This window comes from Megalobrama amblycephala, linkage group LG21 (assembly GCF_018812025.1).
Source record: "Megalobrama amblycephala isolate DHTTF-2021 linkage group LG21, ASM1881202v1, whole genome shotgun sequence".
In the NCBI taxonomy this organism is placed as follows: domain Eukaryota; kingdom Metazoa; phylum Chordata; class Actinopteri; order Cypriniformes; family Xenocyprididae; genus Megalobrama; species Megalobrama amblycephala.
Window position 1 is genome coordinate 10,178,064 of NC_063064.1, and position 23,151 is coordinate 10,201,214.

The window sequence follows — 23,151 nt, forward strand, 5'->3', positions numbered from 1 at the left end:
GAAAAGCCTGAAGATCCAGAAACTATCCTGCCGGAGTCCATCTTCGTGAACCCCATCCAGTGGTCCGAAGAAACCATTCCCTCCTCCAATGCCTCCACACGCACTCCGCCGGGTTGCTCCCAAGGCTTGCAATACGTCACACGGGCACGTCGCACTCCACTCCTGCACAATACCCACTCTTCACTTGGCACTGGTCACCCGGGGGTCAATGAGACCCTCTCGTTGCTCAAACAACGCTTCTGATGGCCCAACATGGCCAACGATGTCAGAAGGTACGTGCAGGGCTGCAGGGAGTGCGCCATCTCCAAGAGCCCTCGCCATCTTCCCACCGGCAAGCTCCTACCTCTGCCCGTTCCTGAGAGACCCTGGTCACACCTGGGAGTGGACTTCGTCACAGATCTCCCTGAGTCTGACGGTCACACGTGCATCCTGGTGGTGGTAGACCGCTTCTCAAAGTCCTGCCGCCTGATACCCCTGGAGGGTCTACCTACCGCCATGGCCACTGCTGAGTTGATGTTTAATCATGTTTTTCGTCATTATGGAATACCTGAAGATATAGTCTCCGACAGAGGACCACAGTTCGTCTCCCACGTCTGGAAAGCCTTCTTCTCCCTCCTGGGTGTGACCGTCAGCCTGTCATCTGGATACCATCCTCAGTCGAACGGGCAGACGGAACGCAAGATGCAGGAGATTGGCCGCTTCCTGCGTACCTTCTGTCACGGCCACCAGAACTCCTGGAACCAGTACCTGGGTTGGGCCGAGTACGCACAGAACTCCCTCCGCCAAGCCACAACTGGACTGACAACCTTCCAGTGCGTACTCGGCTACCAACCCCCGCTGTTCCCCTGGGATGGGGAACCTTCCAACGTCCCCGCAGTCGACTACTGGTTCCGGGAGAGCGAGAGGGTTTGGGACTCAGCTCATCACCAACTGCAGAGAGCCCTGCGCAGACGCAAGACGACAGCCGACCTTCGGCGCTCCGAAGCTCCTGTCTACCAACCGGGGCAGAAGGTCTGGCTGTCCACCAGGGACATCAGGATGCGTCTGCCCTGCAAGAAGCTGAGTCCCCGCTTCATTGGCCCGTTCACCATCATCCGGCAGATCAACCCCGTCACCTACCGTCTCCAACTCCCAGCACAGTACAGTAGAATCCATCCTACATTCCACGTATCACTGCTTAAGCCTCACCACCCTTCTGTTGTTCCCTCCACAGAACCTGACGTGGCAGCCGCCGAGCCCCCCCTTCCACTCATCCTGGAGGACGGCACAGCTTACGTGGTTCATGAAATCCTGGATTCCCGGCGCCGTGGTGGTCAGCTAGAATACCTCGTCGACTGGGAAGGCTATGGCCCCGAAGAACGCTCATGGGTTCCCAAGAATGATATCCTTGATCCTATCCTGTTACAGACCTTCCACGCCAACCACCCAGACAGACCTGCCCCACGCCCTAGAGGAAGACCACCACGACGTCGGGGTCCGCGGCCCTCAGGAGCGGGCCGTGGGAGGGGGGGTACTGTCACAGACACGTCAGGTTCCACCTCACTCCCTTACCCACGCACTCAATCACCAGCATACTGGTAGTTTCGCACCAGGTAGTTATAGGAACTCCGTTATAGGAACTAGCCACCAAGGTGATCCCTGAACTGAATTTTCCCCTAGAGCCATTTTATTATGTAGACGTACATATAAGTTATGTGACTAAAAGAGCAAAAAGGAGGGCTAAGAGACAAAATCTCCTACAACAACTTTCAATGCTACATATCACCAAAACTGAGAGAAGAACACGATGCTGCAGATAAATGCCGTTAAAATTAGCTTTCTGTGTGTTAGGGAGTAAAAGTATATGTAACCTGTGGAGTAAGTATGTACAGTATGGTATGCGTTCAGCCAATCAGCATACACTTACGTCACTGGTAGTTCCTATAGTGCTGGGTTTGATCTTACTCTGAAGTAGGAGCTAATTTAGTCCCCCCAAAAGGAGTTCCTGTAATTAAAATCATTCCTGCAGTGCGAAGAAAAGCCGGTACTTCCAAAAGTTATAACTATGAAAACCTTCCTCCGGTGTGAAAGCTCCTTATGTACACTGTACAAAACACAGCAGTTTCATTACAAAATGATTCAGTGATTTTGAATGAGTGAATGATTCAATGACCCCTTTATAAGAACAGGTCACTGCATCTGAAATCAAATACTTCCCTACTATAGTATGTGAAAACAGTAAGCCAAGAGAAGTACTGTATATCCAAATACATAGTAGTTGGAAAAATGGCGACCATCATGGCCAACTACTTAAAAGAGATTCTGAAGTGCACATTCGATGGACACTTTACTATCCCATGAGGCCACAGGGGAGGATTTGTGAATGGGGGATTTTGCTGAAAACAGTAATTGGACGATATTTAGCTGAGTGCTTTTGTAACTTGGCTGGTTAGGACTGTCATGGACAGCTGACTAACCAAAAATATTCTTCATATTCTGTGCAGTGGTAAATTCACAGCAGTGACAAAAATTAACTTTTACATTTAAATTTATTTTAAATGGACTTTTATTAGATGTATGCATGATGTTTTATCTCAAATTCTTACATTTATTCAATGAATAAGAAAAACTGGGATTTCATTTATTTATTTTTATTTCTTTGTTCATTTATCGCACACCCCTGTTTGTTTAAAGTGCAAAACAAAGTTAGAAACAGAAAAGTGCATGTTACATTACCTCGTTACAGCTAACATTGAGGGACTTGGCCAAGACCTGAATAAAGCGACTGTCGCGGAGAGAAAGCTTTGCTCCGTCCAGGTCAGCGGTCATCTCACCACGCAGATCACGTCTCATCATCTTACGAACAAATAACAGGTTTTATTTAAAATGAATAATTATTATCAGGTTTTCAAATATCAACAACAAGCAACAGTTATGAAATCCAGTAAACAGTAAACATGCGAGAGCTCATACACAGGGTAAACAATCCAAATAGACACCAGGTTGACAGGGAATCCAGAAAACACAGGCAAAATCAAGGCAAACAGAAATTAGATCAAAACCAAGACAATGGGAAACCAGGATTCCAGGGCTTAGAGTTGCAGTGTAACATAAAACTTACAATGCTTTGCGAAGAGTAAGTGCATGAACCAGGCTTTTTATAGACAAGGCTAAGAAACTAATGAGAAACAGTTGCAGACAATCAGTGCTGATACGGGGCAAAGGATGCTGGAGAATATAGATGGGATGGTAACAGTCTGTGATGGAGTGGAATGCCCCCTGGTGGCCCTCAAGGGCACTCCAGCTGGTGATCGTAACAGGTAATGTGTATGTTATTGACCCAAATGTGGTTTAAATGTATTTTTTAAGAGACATTTTCCATACCTCCTTCTTCTTTTCTGTACTGAGGTCTTGTTTTCCCAGCACATAGGAGAGTTTTGAAAGAGCGGCTTCTGTGGTCATATCAAACCCAGCGACCAAACCGGCATCACTCAGAGCCTGAGAGGGAATATTAAATTACACACTGCTGGAAAGCCCCTACATAAGGCTTTTAAAGGCACAATGTGTCATTTTCGCCACTAGAGGTCACTTATTAAAAACAAAGGCGTAGCTTGATGAGGCAGTGAAGGACCGTGGAATCATGGGATTTGTTGTCTTCACCTCCACAACCGATCTTTTACTTGGTCAAAACAATCATACTAAAATACATTAATTTTACGAATAATTTTTGAGGAAAATGCTGTATCACTGTTACTGTGGCTATGTTAGCCACTTGACAAAACAACATTGTCTCAGAGGCGTGGTACAAACATGTTATACTTGAGGTAAATCAAGAAAACAAGAGATTCAAACAATAAGACTAACTGTGTTGAGCTATATAACAATGAGTGGCTTTCTGTCAATTGAAAAGTATCCAAACAGTTGCTCACCAGTCACAAGTGGATTTCTATGAAATTAAAACTGGAAATCGACGGTAACACGGATATGATGTCGTTGACAGGCGACTCAGTGACACAGACCGTTACACTGGTTAAAACTGCTGATTTTCTTTGGATTTGAACATTGTTGGAAATATTTGGGATAATTCAAGTACACATGTATATAAAATATGTAACATTGTTCTAGTGTTTTTTGGATATTTTAATCCAAAAATCGTACATATTGTGCCTTTAATCAAACTCCCATACCTGGCCAGTGGCGTATGAGGTTGTGACCGTGCCCCGGAGGCACTGGGTGCAGTTGATCATGATGAGTCCTCTCTTCGTCGCTTTACGAATCTCATCCCTAAGCTCGTCGTCATTGTCAGGGGCGTTACCGCTGCCGTAGGTCTCCAATACGACCCCATCCATAGACTGCAAGAAGGCCTTGACCTGATGAGAAAATGGATCTCATTTAAACATCTAAACATTTAAACATTCTAAAAGTTCAGCCAAAAATGAAACTTCTGTCATTATTTACTTAAAATTGCAAAAAAAATAATGAACATGTTTATGCACTGAATGAAGAGGTTTGGCAAAAAATAAGTGTGCAAATAAAGACAGACATTACCACACAGCAGAGATGGAAACTCAAGTCTAAGTCGCAAAAAAAAAAAAAAAAAAAGAAAGACTTGCGACTTGACTTGGACTTGTGAACAACTGACCCCAGACTTGAGTTGGACTTGAAGACAAAGACGTAAAAAACATAAGTCATTTTGGTACAGCATTTCCGATTATGTTCTCTCTTTACTATCCCACATGACAGCATGAAACACAACATTTTACTATTCATTCTTAATTCATTCATTCTCTGTCAATATGTGCCAGCATTATTATATTGTGCGTGACGCATCTGAACGCACACATATTGTTCAGCCATTGGAAAGGTGCTTTTATATAAATGAACAACATACAGAAGCATCGGGAAAATTAGGAGAATTCCACTCATAAATGGGGCCAGTAGAACCTCATCGACATAAAGGCAGTAGTTTCCCCTAGGATGCACGGAAAGCGCAAGTCATCATAATTCATTTTCAATGAGAGACACACAGTGTATGGCAAGCCGTTTTAGTTTAAATTGTTCCCAGCGTTACTCATCGTAATTGCATTTTACTAGTAAATATTCAATTAGAGAGCTCCATAATTCAATTAGAGAGATCTGCAATTGTATTAGAGAGCTCTATAAATCAGTTCTTACTAGTAACAATTCCTGTTACAGAGCATTACAATCAAATTCTTACTAATAAAAACTTATTTATTAGATGCAAAACAGATTTGTGAATAGATTTGGACTCTCAAGTCATGTTTTTGTTCATCTTTTGCAAAGTCAGTGACACTCAATAGCGAATGTCAGCTCGTATATCGTTAAAATGACAATTCGTAGAAGATAAATATGCAAATAAAACTCTTGCAATGTTAAACAAACTAAGTATTTTACAATTTTAAAATAGCTGCATATCACTATAATACTTATCTTTTCTAAGCGAGTGTAAATTCACCTTGAAATACAACAGTATGTAGAGTACCTTCACAATGGGGCTAAATGCACACCTTAAGGTAAGGTAGATTATTGGAGTCCATATTTCCGCAAATCTGAGTCAGGATAGGTCAAACTAAAGGCTCAATAAAAGGAGCATGCTGCACATCATGTGAGACTGAGCAAGTTGCAGTATCGTGACTAAGAAAACTGTGTTTTTGTATGAACAAGCATGTGGCGGTTCAACTCAAATGCATTAGTAAACTCTGCACCCTCTGACTAAGAATCAGAAACTGATGCATTTGTTATCGTAGAAGTACATACGGCCAATGTAACTTCCTGTGCAATATCGGATCTGTAATGAATGAATAATTGAAAGTACGGGATACCAAGAATTATCAAGTATCTAAATTAATACATAACCAATGATCAGTTCCTTAATTAGAAACACGATCTAAGAGTAATAATCATTTGAAATTGGAGTCAGATTAAACAAGCAGTTCAAAGTACAATTGAAACTACATTCTAAAAATTGAGTGAACTTCACAGGGGCGTTGAAAAGACATACAAGCATTACACCTTTGCCCAGGCCGTCGGATTCCACTGTTGGGCTGACGGGTGGTCCTTATAACAGCAAACTACGGCAACTCAAATAGCTCAAAATACACAGCACTTTTTTCTCGTGGTGACTGTTGTCCCTGAATTCCAAATAGTATTTTGTGTTGAAAGTAATAGTTATTTTTTATTGTGAATAAAAATTTAATTAATGATGTAAGTAATTCTATGTGTGCTTTATTAGACATTAAAGTAGAAATCAGTTTTGATATTTCAAAACACTATTAATTACAATAACTAACTAAAATAGTCTGTTGCTAAAAATAGAGCAAAGACTTGAGACCTGACTTGGCCTTGGCATTTAGGGTTTTGTGAACATGTCTGCCACATGGCCTTACTTTCTCAGCAGTGATTCCTGGGAAGAGTCGCAGGAGACCCACATTAGGGTTCAATTTGTGTGTTGACACGGAATGTGGCAGTTGTATTGGCTCGCCACACAATATCCCAGTTTAACTAAAGAGTAAGAAATAAAACATACTCAAAACAACACGTCTGAATAAAATAAATAACACTGCATCATCACTAAAAATGGGAGTTGCAATGTGACATAATATACTATCAAAAAAGTAACTTTTGTTAATAATTTGTGCATAGTTATTACATGTGCAGTTTTTATAAACTAATATTAATTTTGAATCTACACAAGACTAATATTTGTACTTTGTAATTCATTCTTCTCACCACAGGATTATTAAACAGCAAATAATTGAAAATTGAAATCAAATTTATTAAAAACTTAATCAATATTAAAAAAGGAAAAAACAATAAAAATGACAAAAACACAAAACAAAAGTACTAAAAAGTTAACTAAAATGTAAAATAAAGTAAACTAAATTATACATTCATAAAAATGTAATGAATAACTTGTCAACTACCAATGGTGACTTTATGAAGTTGGTAATGGATATAGATTAGTATATGGATTACATCTACTCAACATTGCAATCAGGCTTTCACAAGATTCAGAAGCACCATAAACTATCATAAAGTAGCCTATATGACTTACAATCTTTTCTAAATCTTCTGAAATCATAAAACAGTTATATGGAAGACACATTCATGTAAGCAACAAACAGAAATCACATGGACCACTTTTACAATACTTCGATAATGTTATTGCATCCTTTTTGAAGCTTAAAGGTTTAGTTCACTTTAGAATTAAAATTTCCTGATAATTTACTCACCCCCATGTCATCCAAGAATGTTCATGTCTTTCTTCAGTCAAAAAGAAGGTAAACATTCCAGGATTTTTTCTCCATATAGTGGACTTCAACAGGGACCAACAGGTTGCCAGACGAGCATTTGCATTTATATATGAAGAGTTTGGTTCCAAAACGCGATAAACGCCATTTTCAAAAAATTGAGTTTCCGCCAAAATCAGTATTGTATCTGGTCGGTATTGAAAAGTCATTTATTAATTTTGCGCAAAATGCGATATCGGTCGTGTTATTCTGTCATGTTTTCTCCCTTTCTTCCCAAAATGCGACAAACGCCAGTCTCCTTTTTCTGCAGAACGCAATATATCCGCTCTCAACCAATCACAGCGCACCATTCCACGCACTGTAAACATTAAAGGCTTTTTTAAAAGCCGTTCTTAATACCAATGTACTCGGAAAAAGTGTGTTTATTTAACCGTGCGGTGGCGCCAGATACTCTTTAATTGGTAATGACAAATAATTCATAACATTAACAAGATGACCATTTTGGGAGCGACGGTTGAATGTATTTTTAGTAAAATGCCTGAATATAAGATAAATATTGGCAAAGTTTAGTGGATCTGTCATATATGTGAATCAACTTACTTTGTTGTGTATTTTCAATTTGAAAACTAACTTTTATATTGACAAATTAACTGCATTTTGAAAAAAAAAGTGTCATGGATTTATTGCATTTTTGGGGAAAAAATAATACGTTTTTATAATAAACTTTTTAGAATCAAAATGTAGATTTGAATTTTTAATGTTTTTATATCCAAAAGATGCTATGTGAAAGTTTGAAACAGAAAATAGGGGTTTTCATTTTGCCACTTTCTTGGTAAAGAAAACACCTTTTTACTCAAAATAATCAAAATGGAGTTATTGCGTTTTGGAACCAAACTCTTCATATATATATATATATATATATATATTTTTTTTTAGAAAATGACAATGTTTTGCTAGATAAGACCCTTAGACCTGGGCAGATGGGGTGAACTAATCCTTTAAGAGCCTCAGTCCCAAATTATTGTAATTGCATTTTTTTTTAAAGCAACCAATACATAATGAATTTCTATGGCAGAAAAAAAGTAAAAGATTAAAAAAATAAAATAAAACATGATTTTTTTAAATGAAAACTATTCTATAAATAGACCCACTTTTGATGTCGACATTGCATTGCGCTAATGGCGGCAGGTTTGGAGAGATAAACGCGTTAAAGCTTCCAGGGTCCACTTTGGTGACACGATTGCCCCTGAACAGCTTATGATGAAAATACAGGCAAACCTGTGAAGAAAGACACAAAGGGCTTTTTTCTTGTTCATTACTCAATTTAAACTGTTTTATAACAATAATAATCATTATAAAATAATTACCAATACATTTATAATAAAAAATCTTTATTGTGCTGCAAAACAAAATAAACTGCAAAACATATAATCATCTCAAAGGACACTTAAAACCACATATAATCATATATTATTTCCTGTACTTTATTAAAAACTATCTACCATATTTTAAAATTAAATTAATTAAATGCTAAATACAAGCCCAATTCTGGAAAAGTTGGGACGTTTTTTAAATTCGAATAAAATTAAAATTAAAAGACTTTCAAATCACATGAACCAATATTTTATTCATAATAGAACATAGATAACATACATAACAAATGTTTAAACAGAGACAATTTTACAATTTTATGCACAAAATGACCTCATTTCAAATTTGATGCCTGCTACAGGTCTCAAAATAGTTGGCATGGGGGCATGTTTACCATGGTGTAGCATCTCTTCTTCTTTTCAAAACAGTTTGAAGACGTCTGGGCATCGAAGGTTATGAGTTTCTGGTGTTTTGGTGTTGGAATTTGGTCCCATTCTTGCCTGACATAGGTTTCCAGCTGCTGAAGAGTTCATGGTCATCTTTCCTTTAATGATGCATCAAATGTTTTCTATAGGTGAAAGATCTGGACTGCAGGCCACCTGGACTCTTCTACGACGAAGCCATGCTGTTGTAATAGCTGCAGTATGTGGTTTTGCATTGTCCTGCTGAAATACACAAGGCCTTCCCTGAAACAGACGTGGTCTGGAGGGGAGCATATGTTGCTCTAAAACCTGTATATACCTTTCAGCATTCATAGTGCCTTCCAAAACATGCAAGCTGCCCATACCGTATGCACTTATGCACCCCCATACCATCAGAGATGCTGGCTTTTGAACTGAATGCTGATAACACGCTGGAAGCCCGGAAGACACAGCGTCCGTGATTTCCAACAAGAATGTCAAATTTGGACTCGTCTGACCATATAATACTTTTCCACTTTGAAACAGTCCATTTTAAATGAGGCTTGGCCCACAGGACACAACGGCGCTTCTGGACCATGTTCACATATGGCTTCCTTTTTGCATGATAGAGCTTTAGTTGGCATCTGCAGATGGCACGGCGGATTGTGTTTACTGACAGTGGTTTCTGGAAGTATTCCTGTGCCCATTTAGTAATGTCATTGACACAATCATGCCGATGGGTGATGCAGTCTGAGGGCCCGAAGACCAAAGGCATCCAATAAAGATCTTCGGCCTTGTCCCTTACACACAGAGATTTCTTCAGTTTCTCTGAATCTTTTGATGAGGTTATGCACTGTAGATAATGAGATTTGCAAAGCCTTTGCAATCTGACGTTGAGGAACATTGTTTTTAAAGTATTCCACAATCTTTTTACACACTCTTTCACAGATTGGAGAGCCTCTGCCCATCTTTACTTCTGAGAGACTCTGCCTCTCTAAGACATCCCTTTTATAGCTAATCATGTTACAGACCTGGGGCCGTATTCACAAAACATTTTATCTTACCACTAAGAGTTTTCCTAAATAGCAGTAAAAGTTCTTAGCTAAGAGTTTTCTCTTAAAACCTATTCACAAAGCTGCTGAGACCAAACTTTTACTAAGGAATAGACTGAAGTCTTAAGCTAAGAGTGAAGGGCGGGGGTTGACCTCGTTGCTATGGAGTAAACACACAGTGATTGGCTGATGAGGGAGGAGTCAGCGATTTAATCATAGAAATATTGTAGAATGAGGTGTCATGTTTCCATATTCAAATAAAGGTTTTAAAATACAAATGTTGCCCTATTCAAATAAATATTTGTAATAAAAATATTGCCATATTCAAATAAAGGTTTTAAAATGTAGGCTAACTGTCACTAATTAAACTAGTATATACAGTGAATTGTGGACCGCCTCTTGGATGTCTGCATCTCGGAGCCCTCAATACCCTTGGACAGCACACCAAATACGCTTATTTTTTACTCTATTCAATCATTTGTAAATGTGAACTCATGAAAACCATTGCCACAGGTAATCGGACAATATATATTTATTTGTTAAAGATTTATTTTTGGCGTCTCATTGTAGATTTAAATCTATAAATCAAAATGTATTGCATTTATGAAGAAAAGGTTCAGCACCCAAGGCTCTATCCTCTATTCCCTCAATGGTGTTCAGTGTCTTTGGGTGGATTAGGACTGATTGTGATTTGGTCTTAGTGATTTAGGAGTCCTCTTGACTACTACCTAACGTTTCACAGATTTAGGAGCTAGTTTTAGCGCTAAAATGCTTTGTGAAATACTCTTAGAGCAAAAATTTAGGAGTCCTAAAATTAGGACTGACACGCCCATTATTTTTAAGAGTTTCTCCTAAATCGGCAAGTTAGGAGCTACTTTTAGCCTTAAGATGTTTTGTGAATACGGCCCCTGATCTTACTAACTTAATTAGTTGCTAGATGTTCTACCAGCTAAATCTTTTCAAAATTTCTTGCTTTTTCAGCCATTTGTTATAGCCCCGTGCCAACTTTTTTGAGAGCTGTAGCGGGCATCAAATTAGAAATGAGCTCATTTAGTGGATAAAAGTGTAAAAATTTCTCAGTTTAAACATTTGTTATGTTATCTATGTTCTATTGTGAATAAAATATTGGCTCATGTGATTTGAAAGTCTTTTAGATTTCATTTTATTCAAATAAAAAAAAAGGTCCCAACTTTTCCGGAATTGGGGTTGTAGTTTTAAATGCTTAAAGTAATTGATAATGAAATTCTGTCAACTATTTTATAACTGCAGTCCTAACATCCTCCAAAACACAAGTTTTAAAAACCACAAATATTAGACGGTATCTTGTACATACTGTATATGTAATGGCTACACTCATAGAGAATATGAGAAAAAAGAAAAAAAAAAACTCACCTCAGGGATGACATACTGTCCTGCTATCAACAGTGCCCCCAAGAGGTTCTCCCTCCCATCATTCCTCATCTCATAGATGGGCACCTGCAACATACAAGATGGTTGTGAAGCTTATAGTTAAGTTAACATGTTTGATGCTTTTTTGATGACAACTAGTTAAATGTTAATATTGGAGGTTACTTTAAAAGGGGTCCTATTACGCTTTTTTTACATTTTCAACTTTCTTTAGTGTGTAATGTTGCTGTTTGAGCATGAAAAAAGTTACAAAGCACAAAGTCCCTCTGGCGGGAGTTACTCTCTATATCAGTGTCACTGTTTCTGAACTCCCTGACACTGTAGCCTTGATTTTTCTTTCAAGAACAAACACGTCACAATATCCCTCATTTAATTAATTCCCAGACAAGACATGTTCAAAATAAAGGGGCGGGGCCTGGTTGAGTTAGGGGCTGCTTACACAACACCATTTTCAACTAAAAAAGTAAACAGCCATTCATTTACACAGCAACAGCGTAAATGAATGGCGATTGGCTGATGGGGGAGGAGTCTCTTTCAGTGATTTAATTATAGAAATATTGTAGAACAAGGTATCATGTAGCCATATTCAAATAAAGGTTTTAAAATGTAGGCGTCACTAATTAAACTAGTATATGTTCAGCTAATTGTCAGCCTCTTAACATGTCTGCATCTCGAGAGATTAAAGAAATCATGTGACAAATTATGTTTTTTTAAACAAAGTTCAGGAGGAGCATGTTCAAATGGTCTATTTAATCAGCTGGAGAGGAGGCATAAATATACACAGCCGACTCACCTAGTTACCTCAACAATTTTCTACATCCCTCCTCCACCCCGATTCCTCACTCTTGGCTGGTTCCTATTCCCAGGATACAGAGGAGTATTCTGGGTTTGGGCTAAATTCCGAGCTCGGAGCCCTTACCCTCGTATAGCACCAAACATGCTTATTTTACTCTATTCGATCAGTTGTAAGTGTGAACTCGTGAAAACACCTGCCACAGGTAACAGGACATTATTTTCTTTTTTATTTATATATTTAGCCTACTTATTTTCAAACGTTTATTTTTGCCATTTTGCCTTTTTATTATGATAGGACAGGGAGTAGACAGGAAGCAAAGTGGAAGAGAGAAAGGGGGGACGGGATCGGGAAAGGTCCATGAGCCGGAACTGAACTTTCTGCCCACAAGGCTATCGGTGCTGACGATTGGACATTATTTTCAACTTGACTGCAATGTTTTATTCTTCATCGTTCAGTACATTTTGCCTGTACATAATGAACCTTTATGTAATGTCATCGCAGATTAAAATCTATAAGTAAACCAGAAACCCCATAACTTGGTTCAGCAATCCACTCAAAATAAATCACATTTATTTTATGTTAGCCTAAAGCTGCAGTTTCACAATACACAATTTACACTTACAAAAAATATTTTTTCTTACAGTTGAAAGACAATTTACACTTCCACAAATCTTACCCTGTATGCAAAACATTTTATCTTCATAAAGAGGCACTCTTTGGCTTTCAAATATGATAACTAGTGTACAGAATCTGACACTGCTGCTTTATATATAACACATTTCCTGTTATGAATTATGATACTGCTTGGTTCGTTGGTCTGCTGCCCACATGGCAATTTTTTTTTTTTTTTTTAAAAAGCACTTTTTTTAAAGCACTTTTCCCCCACACCTGAGCCTTATCTACACTGTAAAAATATCATATAAAACGGTCAATGACTGTCAGCTATGGCTGCCAAACAAAAACAGTAAAATTAAAGTTAAATATATTAAGTGCTAAAAACACTGTTACTTTACAGGTATTTCCTGAATTATTACTAACAAACACGTTCACTGTCAAATGAGAATCTCTTGCAGTTAACTACATGCATGAATTCATGAAACTATATGTTTCTGCTTCTTAAATAAAGCAACAAGCGGCATAACACCAATGTTTACTGGCCCATCCTGGACTGGCATAATGGTGACCCACAAAACAGATGATACTGAAACCCTGTAAATCCCAATAGAACAATAAACACTAACAGATCTCTTAAGATCTCAGCATCTTCACTTACTACAATCCAGACTTTATTTATTGCATACACTCTAAAAAATGCTGGGTTAAAAACAACCCAAGTTGGGTTGAAAATGGACAAACCCAGCGGTTGGGTTAAATGTTTGCCCAATCTGCTGGGTAGTTTTATTTAACCCAAAAATTGTTTAAAAATTACTGTATTTCTTGCTTAAAATGAACCCATAATATGTTGTAAATTAATATTTATTAATATGTTTAATAAACAAACATTTGAATAATACTTAAACAATAAACATTTATTAAATTGCTTATTAATAAATGCTCATCTTTTGATTATTATTGTTGCCTCTAGTAATTATGTGTCTGATTTTTAATTTCCAACCTATTTTGGGTTAATTTTAAGCCAGCCGTACAGTCATTTTTAAACAATATTTGGGTTAAATAAAACTACCCAGCACGTTGGGCAAACATTTAACCCAACCGCTGGGTCAAAACAACCCAATCGCTGGGTTTGTCCATCTTCAACCCAACTTGGGTTGTTTTTAACCCAGCATTTTTTAGAGTGTACTAAAGTTTTTAAACTGTAGTATTTTTTTTAAATTAATCTTTGCCAAGATTCTTTAAAATTAATCTATGCCAAATCTTAACAGATGAAATGTTATCATTTCAAATGAGATAAATTGTAAATCAGTCAACTGCATTAAAGTGCACTTAATTGGACTCAAGGTCACAATCCTGATTTGGACCAGATAATCACTAGACTGATCTGGGCCACACTCCTCCCAACAATCAACACAAAGGTGAGTAAATTGTCTATTTAAAATGTGTTACCTGTGAGCCAGTGAAGATGACAGGCTTTCCCAGATTCTCACACATGAAGGATAAGGCAGAAGCGGTGTAAGCCATGGTGTCTGTGCCGTGCAGAACGACAAAACCATCAAAATGCTCATAGTGTTTCTGTGAACATGAGGGAAAAATCTTTGAAAATCTCAGTACTGATTTTGACATACCAAAAAAAATAAAAAATGTTGACCTGTTCACTGATCTACCTTGAAGAAATGTGAAGATTACCTACAATTACAAATTTACAAAAATATAATTTTTTTTGTAAAACAAAAAACAGAATCACTTCAGTTCTGTTCACAAATCAGTGTTTTCAGTCATGTCTAACTTTGTATTGGACAGTGCGACCATATCAGTCACATTCTCAGCCCAGCGAAATAATAATATATGTATAATAATATATGTATAAAGCCCTGCAACTCAAAGCCAAACATAAAGATGTTAAAAAGGAAGCACCTCAATGTCTTTTCCAATCCTGGCCCAGTCATCTGTCTTCATATTACAGGAGTCGAGGAGGGGAGAGTACTCTAAAACTGTATATATAATCCTCTTATTCTGATTGGACAGTCTGGGGGTTGAAGGAGATAAACATTTAAAAAAAAACAAAAAAAAAAACAGCACAATTTTAAAATTTATTCTATAAACAAACAAACAAAAAGTGCCCAAAAATTAAAATCAAAACTTCTTATTTAACAGCAAAGTCCATTAGGCAAACATGGTTTAGTTTAGCTAGAATCTACATCAAGTGAGATTAGCGCTTCAATTCGACAGACCCCTCGGTTACAAACTACAAATCACTGCATGATTAAACTAGTTTTAAATTGGATGAAACAGCCAACATTCCCAACAAGACTGATGAGGAAAACAGGAAAAACATTGTGCCATGAATGAAGATAGAAGACTTTTAAATCCCCAAATCGCCACCCTTACAAACATTTACCTTGAATGAACTGTTGTAAATTACCATGGTTTGTGGAAATGTGCAATATTATTTATATTGAACACTATGTTATAGCCATTTATATTGCAATATTTATTAGATGGGTAGGGAAATATATAATTCATGTTTTTAAGTATTTACCTGTGTTTAGGCATTTCTTCAAGGCCTATATAACATATCATAATATAATATCATTTAACCCTTTCGCACGTAAGTTTCAAATATTCTGTCTGACCCCCCCAGCGTGAGTTTTTTAAGGCGACCGTTATTTACCCTCATTCACTATTCTGTACATTAATTTTAAAATATAGTCCACTTTCAAGAGTGAATGACAACAAATTAATGAATCAGACACTGATGAACACCTGCTGTTAACAAGCAGAATCAATGGAGGACAAATAACAAACAGAAAAAAAAGAGGAGAGACAAACAGAAACACAAGAACTACACCTGACAAAAGTTCTTATATTGAGAATTATCAGAGGTTTAGATGTTGATGTTTTATTGAAAATAATACAGTTTTACATCACCATTATGGCGATCAGTACTTGCTTTAGTTGGGCCCTTGATAGTTGACTCTTATTCATTGGTTTTTTCCCCCCCTGGCTGTTGTAATTATGTGTTTATAAAACATATTTGTTATGGCAAGAGAAATGTGATCAGGTTGTAAAAGTTCTCTGTCACATTAAGGCCCTTTCACACCGGACGCGTAACAGAAAAGTCAAACGAAAAAGCGAATAGTTCGCATGCGAATAGTTCGCGTCAAAACCATTCACATCAGCCGCGACGCGAATTTGCGACGTTTGTGCTCTGAAAGATTCCAAAACATTCGCGGCGACAGCTGAATGAAAAAAAATTATATATATTTCAACTATATAACTATATTTCAACTACTCAGGACAAACAACATAGACACTTCATCATCCAGTGAAGATGAGCTTTTCATTTTTTTTCAAAGACCGAAAAGAAGTTTTTGGGTGCATTCATCTTAACAACAACACATTCACTTTCCATAGTCACGGACACAATTTAGGTTTTTAAAAAAAAAATCAACAAGTTTTACCTCAAAAGGTTGTTATTCTTGTCTATAGCCTACAGCGACTTGCATGTACTCCCACCGGAGCTGTAATCTCGTGAGAAATGCGATACCTGTCAAAGGTTAACGTTGATTGAATAGCTAGTGATATCTACTGGACATTTCGTTTACAGAAAAGAAACCCACTCACATATACTACGAGTAGCCTAGGCTATAAATAGGCTTCTGTCTAAGATAAGAAAACCTTTATTAAAACCTAAATTGTATGCCTATGGACTACAGATAGAAATTAACTACTAGACATATAGTTTAAATAAACATTCACAAGGTAGTTTTCTATTGCAAATGCGTCGACACACAAGCTAACAGATAATCCGTCATTGTTGCTGTGACATCACCTTTGTTTCCTTGTATTTGATTGGTTGAAGCCTTTTCTGTCACCTCGAATGTGAAAAAAAATCGACATTGAAGCGAAAAAAATAAACGTCGTTTTTCATTCGCCTTCGGTGTGGAAGCACTCATTACACAAACAGCTGATCAAAAAACAAAACCATCGCGCGAATAATTTGCGCGTCAAAATCGCGTCCAGTGTGAAAGGACCTTTAGTCCCAGTAGATTTCCTAATGTTATAGCTAACCCAATCAGTAGGGGGCGATCTGTAGTCTGAGTTGGCTGACTGCCTAAAAGGGGTAGAGAAGTAGTACTGGGCAGGAAGTAGTGTGCTAAGCACATGGGATGTCTTCTCACCTTTGTTTGCTGTCCTTTGTGGGTGCCCTGATTTGAGGAACAACTTGTTCCTATTCTCAAATGTAAGTAAGCATCGGACTATGTATGTATGTATGTAGGGTTTGTAAATATGATTTTGTTGGGGCTTAGCATTGGACACATGTTTGTTTATTGTTTGTTTTATATGCAGAGGGTTTCTTGTGTGGGAGGATCAGCACAATTTCAAACAGGACCTAGACCAAAGGGACTAATTGACTTCGTTCATCCAACAACCGTCTGCTAACCATCTCATTAGCTATGGTCAACAACTGATGAATTGTTTGCTGATATGGATTTTTTTATCACTTCACTTGGCCAGATACTACTTATTGCTGTATCTATGAACTGATGGACTTTCCAACTGATGGTGTTTCCTAGACTGTGGTGCTGGAATAGACTTGTTGATGCTGATGTATTGATGTATTGTTCACAATATGCATTGAATACACATGGGTCATTGAAATGTAGCAGTCTGTGTGGTCCCTCAAAACATATTTATGTAGCATCAAAAAGTTAGGTGTTACAAGGTGATGACAATCATCATTTACTGGTCTGATTCACTCATCTCATTCAGACTCTAATATTTGATCTTACAATTGATGTGTAATTATTCAGACACACACAGACATCAAGAATCATGTGAATCTCAAAAATGGTGGCAGTTAACATTACAGATAAAGTCTGAACATCACAAAACATGGAACTAAATACACAACAAAACAACAGCAAAAATAAGAGCAATTAGTCAGATAGTTCAGCTGCATAATTTGCCACAGTGCATGCTGGGAGTCATGGATGAGTTTTGTAGTATGGTGGCACCCAGAATGCACTGCGTCATGACACTTAGCAGTTTCTACACTGCTGGAATTCAAATAGAGAAGAAGAAGAAGAGAGCTAGTTCAAGATGAGAATTTCTGGTTAAAATTTCTGGTTAAAAATTTTCGCATTTTTTCAGAAAATGAGCGATGGTTTCACTAGATAAGACCCTTATTTCTCATCTGGGATCGTGTAGAACAATTTGAAGCTGCAGTGAAACTAATTTTGACCTTCTATCGTTTGGTGCCCATTCAAGTCCACTATAAGGAGAAAAATCCTGGAATGTTTTCATCAAAAACTTTAGTTTCTTTTCGACTGAAGAAAGAAAGACATGGACATCTTGTGACATGGGGGTGAGTAAATTATCAGGAAAAGTTTATTTAAAAGTGAACTAATCCTTTAATCAAAGAACCCTGGGAATTACTGTTCAAACAATCTTTAGGAAGCAAGATAGAGGGAGAAGGTGAAAGGAATGATGGAGAACATGAGAGAAAGGGAAAATAAGAGGAGGTTGGGTATGCTTCCAAAGTTGGAGTTGGATGATACATTGAATTCAACAAATCCAGGTGTGTTGTTTCCCATGTAAGACTTGATCCAGTCCTGGTACCGAGAAACTCTGGCGAACACACTGGGATATTTGGGGTCCTCACATTTTTTTGAAGTAAAACTCGAAATGCCGGACTGAATCCACAGGGAACCGTTCCTACTGAGCACTGGACCTCCAGAGTCTCCCTGTATTGAAAAACATTCAGCATTTATATCTCTGACAATATGGAGTGAACAGTTGTTACAGACATAACGGTAAAAGTATGCCGGCCGTGTGTCCACCAAAAGTGTTTTTTTTTTTTTTTTTTTTTTTTTTTTCCTGAGGCCAGCATACCTTTTTCAATCGTTTACAGTGGGAGCCCTAACCCTTTTTCTTTCCTTTGTTTCCTTCCCTCGCATCCTAAGTGGGGTGGAGCTGAGACGTGAGGAGAAGAAGCGAGGAAAGGAAACGAGGATGCAAAAACTAGAAATGAAAACCACCCCAAAACTTGACAAATGTTTAACTTTGGGTAATGCCAAGTGTGAGACACGTCCTGGAAAATGAAGCTAAGATGTTTTGATCGCCCCCTGGTGGCTGGCTGCAGTAAAGGTCCCCATCCCCTCCAGATCAAATTACGCAAAATGATAGCGGCCATTTCTGGGACATTTTGGTTTTATTTTCTCTACATTGTTTTCTATAGTGGAAGGAAGAGTAGGCATCTTTTTACCTTTACCTTTGTGTCTTATTTAAATTTATTTTATAGTCTGCTCTGCAACTCCGTGCTTTCTCTGCAGATCATGTGAAGCAAAAACCAGTCATAGTGTACGAGTTTATGATCAGTGGAGTAAAAACTGGGCTTAATTAAGCAACTACAGTAGGGTAACAGTGTAAAGTTTGCTGGTGAGTTGTATTGTGTAAATTGCTTTGGATTAAAAAGGGTCATAATTAATGACTGGTAACTTACCGGACATATACTTTTCTCTTGCTGATTTAAAAATCCAGCACAAATCATATTGCTTGTGATTCTGTTGATCAATAAATAAGCTTTATCACAGTCACTGTTGCTCACAATGGGAATCATCACCTGCTGCAGTATATTAGGAAGCTGGCCTGTGATAGATCAGAGGACACATTTTATGGCTTTAAAAGCAATTTCTAGGTAAACCGTTGAGGTTTTCAGTATTGCTTGTATTCTGTTAATTGCCAAGCGAATGTTCACTCACCGTCAGTTTGCAGCCTGCCCCATCCAGTGGCCCAGCTCTCTGTACCTGCAGAAAATACACTACCAGCCGCCGCCAGACAGACCGGCTTAATGTAATCAGTGAAATTCACAGAAGAGGAGAGCTGGACCAGTGCTATGTCATTGTCAATAGTGTCACTGTTATAGTTAGGATGGGTGATGATTTGCCTCGCTGTCCTGGATGTTTCATTAGGGTTTGAGCCGGATTGTCTCATACGCCCGAAGTACATCACAACCTTAGACACATCAATTCTGTAAATAGAGAAAGTCTGCTTAATCTCTCTATTATCAATCTACAAATGTATCTTGAGCTTTATTTTGCTTCATACTTCTGGAAGCAGTGAGCTGCAGATAAAACCCAGTCTTTGGTGATCAGAGTCCCGCCGCAGTTATGGCCAAAGCCGATGACATGAATGCTGACTTGCCACGGCCAAGACCCTGCTGTCGCATCCTCTCCTCCAACAATTTTGTTGTTGAGGGGGGCTCGACCACAAACTGATGATGAGAGAAAGAAGATATGAGGTTTCCTTGTTAACAATTCTCCCCGACATAGAAGAAACATTCTGTGTGAAACAAGATAACTTACCATCTAACTGGCTGAGTGAACCTGTGTGTTTAGACAAAGACAAATTAAGTAGAGGACAGAGATATCTGGTTTGTGTAGACTATGCTTACTGATTCGCCTGTTACATCAGCGCAGACACATATTGACATGAAAACAACATACAATCTTTCTCCTGAATAATGGTGTTTATGGATTTTAGCCAAAATACCTGTTAAATGATTTTATAGTCATGTGAAATTAAGTAACTAACCTAAGAAAAGCAATTTGGAGGACCCAAACCCCCAAAGTGTAGCTATATTTAAAGGTGCCCTAGAATCAAAAATTGAATTTACCTCGGCATAGTTGAATAACAAGAGTTCAGTACGTGGAAATGACATACAGTGAGTCTCAAACACCATTGTTTCCTCCTCCTTATATAAATCTCATTTGTTTAAAAGACCTCCGAAGAACAGGCGAATCTCAACATAACACCGACTGTTACGTAACAGTCTGGATCATTAATATGTACGCCCCCCAATATTTGCATATTCCAGCCCATGTTCAAGGCATTAGACAAGGGCAGAAAGTCTGGATCTGCACAGCTGAATCATCAGACTAGGTAAGCAAGCAAGGACAATAGTGAAAAATGGCAGATGGAGCAATAATAACTGACATGATCCATGATATCATGATATTTTTAGTGATATTTGTAAATTGTCTTTCTAAATGTTTCGTTAGCATGTTGCTAATGTACTGTTAAATGTGGTTAAAGTTACCATTGTTTCTTACTGTATTCACGGAGACAAGAGCCGTCGCTATTTTCATTATTAAACACTTGCAGTCTGTATAATTCATAAACACAACTTCATTCTTTATAAATCTCTCCAACAGTGTGTAATGTTAGCTTTAGCCACAGAGCACCATCAAACTCATTCAGAATCAAATGTAAACATCCAAATAAACACTGTACTTATGCGATTAAACATGCTGCATGACGAACACTTTGTAAAGATCCATTTTGAGGGTTATATTAGCTGTGTGAACTTTGTTTATGGCGTTTAAGGCAAGCACGAGCTCCGGGGGCGGGGAGCGTGAGGAATTAAAGGGCCAGCAGCCTGAATCGGCGCATTTCTAATTATGCCCCAAAATAGTCAGTTGCAAATGAATTAAAAAAAATATATATGGGGTATTTTGAGCTGAAACTTCACAGACACATTCAGGGGACACCTTAGACTTATATTACATCTTTTAAAAAAAAGTTTTAGGTTTAAAAAAACGTTGAAAGTTCAGACTCTGAACTTTCACTCAACCAAATTTGAACTGCATCCTGGAATAAACATGAATTAAATTTATCCATTAAAATACAGAAATTATGCATTTGTAATCTACAGAACCAATCTGAAGCATTCATCCATAAGTCTTCAGATCCAAAGGTTTTTACAATCATGAGAAATTAAAATGCTTGTCAGTTTTTATACAACTGAAACAAACATTACTAAATTTACATCAAATTGTGTCATATTATAGGCATTTTGTAAGATCTTACCTGTTATGAGAAGGATGAAACCGGCAACATTTAAAGCAGTGTTAAACTTCATAATTCTGTTCTGGTCTGTGATCTGACTGCTGTTTCCACGACTGTCAGGATTCTGCTGAGATGTAAAGCAAGTACGACTGCTTTTATCGAGAGTTTTCTGCCCCACCCCACTGCTACGCTCATCTCTGTCTCAGATGTTTTCCAGAAAAAAGCTCCTTCTCAGCTTTTCATAGGTGCGTTTTGTGGATGTGGGTGGAACGTGTCCCCACCACTTTTTGCTAAAAAAGATTTCATCCCCACAACTTTTTTAAGGCCTTTGAAAAAAATAGCTTGCAAAAAACATCTCCAATCCATCATTCTTCTTACATGAAAAACACTCTTTTACTGGTTGATTGAAGTGATGAAGCTCCTACCAAATCATACATTCACAGACATACACATTTAATCCACAATATAGCGGGAATATACAGAGATGGATTGTGGATTAAATATATCAAAATGCCTGTCAATGTTACATTTGGTAGGGTTTGTCTGTGTAACTTGAGACCTGTAAAATGCTTGAATTAGTAAAACTGTTTAAAATTCACCTGTGTTCATTTAGTTGGGATATTGTGATGAACCAACACTGACTGATATGATATCCGTCTTTAAACATCTGTCATGAGTACAACATTTTATCCAGTATATTCAGATGGGCACATAAAAATGTACTGCACTGAGCAAATAGTTTATTCAAATGAGCATATTTCCATAACCACTGAACTTCTAAAAAAAAAGAAAGAAAGTATTTATTCTAAAGACCCAAGACCAGATGCTATTGCCCTGATACCGTATTGCCTTGTGGTGTTTCAGACAGATGTGGTTCCTCAATGAAGCAGCTTCAGACAGTCTTCTTTCAGATGCTGTTGTCTGTTCTGAAACTGTTCTTCACACAGACTGTGTTGCTTCTGTCTGCAGGATTGTTTGATCAACTTTATCAGTCACAATCCTCCTCATTATTCCTGATCATTATTGAACTGCAGTACAGTCATTATCTGATCACAAATCAAACATTCAGAAGCGCTTCTTCACACAAACACAATTCAACACACTCATATTTCATGTCATTTGAGTGGATTTTTACTCTTAGAAACACAGACTGGAGTTCAACACAGTTTCATCAGTCAAACACACATGAGCTGTAGAGATTTATACTTACATTCAGATTTCTACAATGACAAGTTGAGCTCTTTTCAGCTTAAAATAGAGTAAATGATGTGTTTGTGATCCAGTATGTCAGGTGTGATATGACAATGTTTCTTCTGTTTATTTCTGCTGCTGTTGGTTTTCTGGTTCTGATTTCTCTTCTGTATTTTTCTCTGTTTCTTTGACAGATGAAGTGAAGTCAGTGTCAG

General features: G+C 37.9%; 2 protein-coding genes and 1 pseudogene across 2 annotated transcripts; all 3 read right to left on the minus strand.

The window, feature by feature from the left end:
• Positions 1-2,151: 2,151 nt before the first annotated feature.
• On the minus strand, positions 2,152-15,448 carry LOC125257231 (annotated as a pseudogene).
• Positions 15,449-18,317: 2,869 nt separating this feature from the next.
• Positions 18,318-19,602, minus strand: LOC125257063 (clotting factor B-like). The gene is made up of 2 exons (XM_048173490.1): positions 19,401-19,602; positions 18,318-18,642 (listed from the first exon to the last, which is right to left on the minus strand). The coding sequence occupies exons 1-2, from the start codon at positions 19,515-19,517 to the stop codon at positions 18,349-18,351; spliced, it is 411 nt and encodes a 136-aa protein (XP_048029447.1). The 5' UTR covers positions 19,518-19,602; the 3' UTR covers positions 18,318-18,348.
• Positions 19,603-19,636: 34 nt separating this feature from the next.
• LOC125257232 (serine protease 27-like) lies at positions 19,637-22,753 on the minus strand. Its single transcript, XM_048173696.1, has 4 exons — positions 22,691-22,753; positions 20,263-20,341; positions 20,006-20,171; positions 19,637-19,928 (listed from the first exon to the last, which is right to left on the minus strand). The coding sequence occupies exons 1-4, from the start codon at positions 22,751-22,753 to the stop codon at positions 19,652-19,654; spliced, it is 585 nt and encodes a 194-aa protein (XP_048029653.1). The 3' UTR covers positions 19,637-19,651.
• Between the last annotated feature and the right edge of the window lie 398 nt (positions 22,754-23,151).

Bases quoted from the DNA above. Each gene is read 5' to 3' on its own strand.
- LOC125257063 (XM_048173490.1), bottom strand. From the start codon at position 19,517: ATGATTCCCATTGTGAGCAACAGTGACTGTGATAAAGCTTATTTATTG. The intron at 18,643-19,400 runs GTAAGTTACCAG...TTTTCAATACAG, and splicing joins AAGAGAAAAGTATATGTCCG to GGAGACTCTGGAGGTCCAGT.
- LOC125257232 (XM_048173696.1), bottom strand. From the start codon at position 22,753: ATGAGGAGGATTGTGACTGATAAAGTTGATCAAACAATCCTGCAGACA. The intron at 20,342-22,690 runs GTGTGAAGAACA...CAGTAAGCATAG, and splicing joins AGACAGAAGCAACACAGTCT to TCTACACAAACCAGATATCT. The intron at 20,172-20,262 runs GTAAGTTATCTT...TCTCATCATCAG, and splicing joins TTCACTCAGCCAGTTAGATG to TTTGTGGTCGAGCCCCCCTC.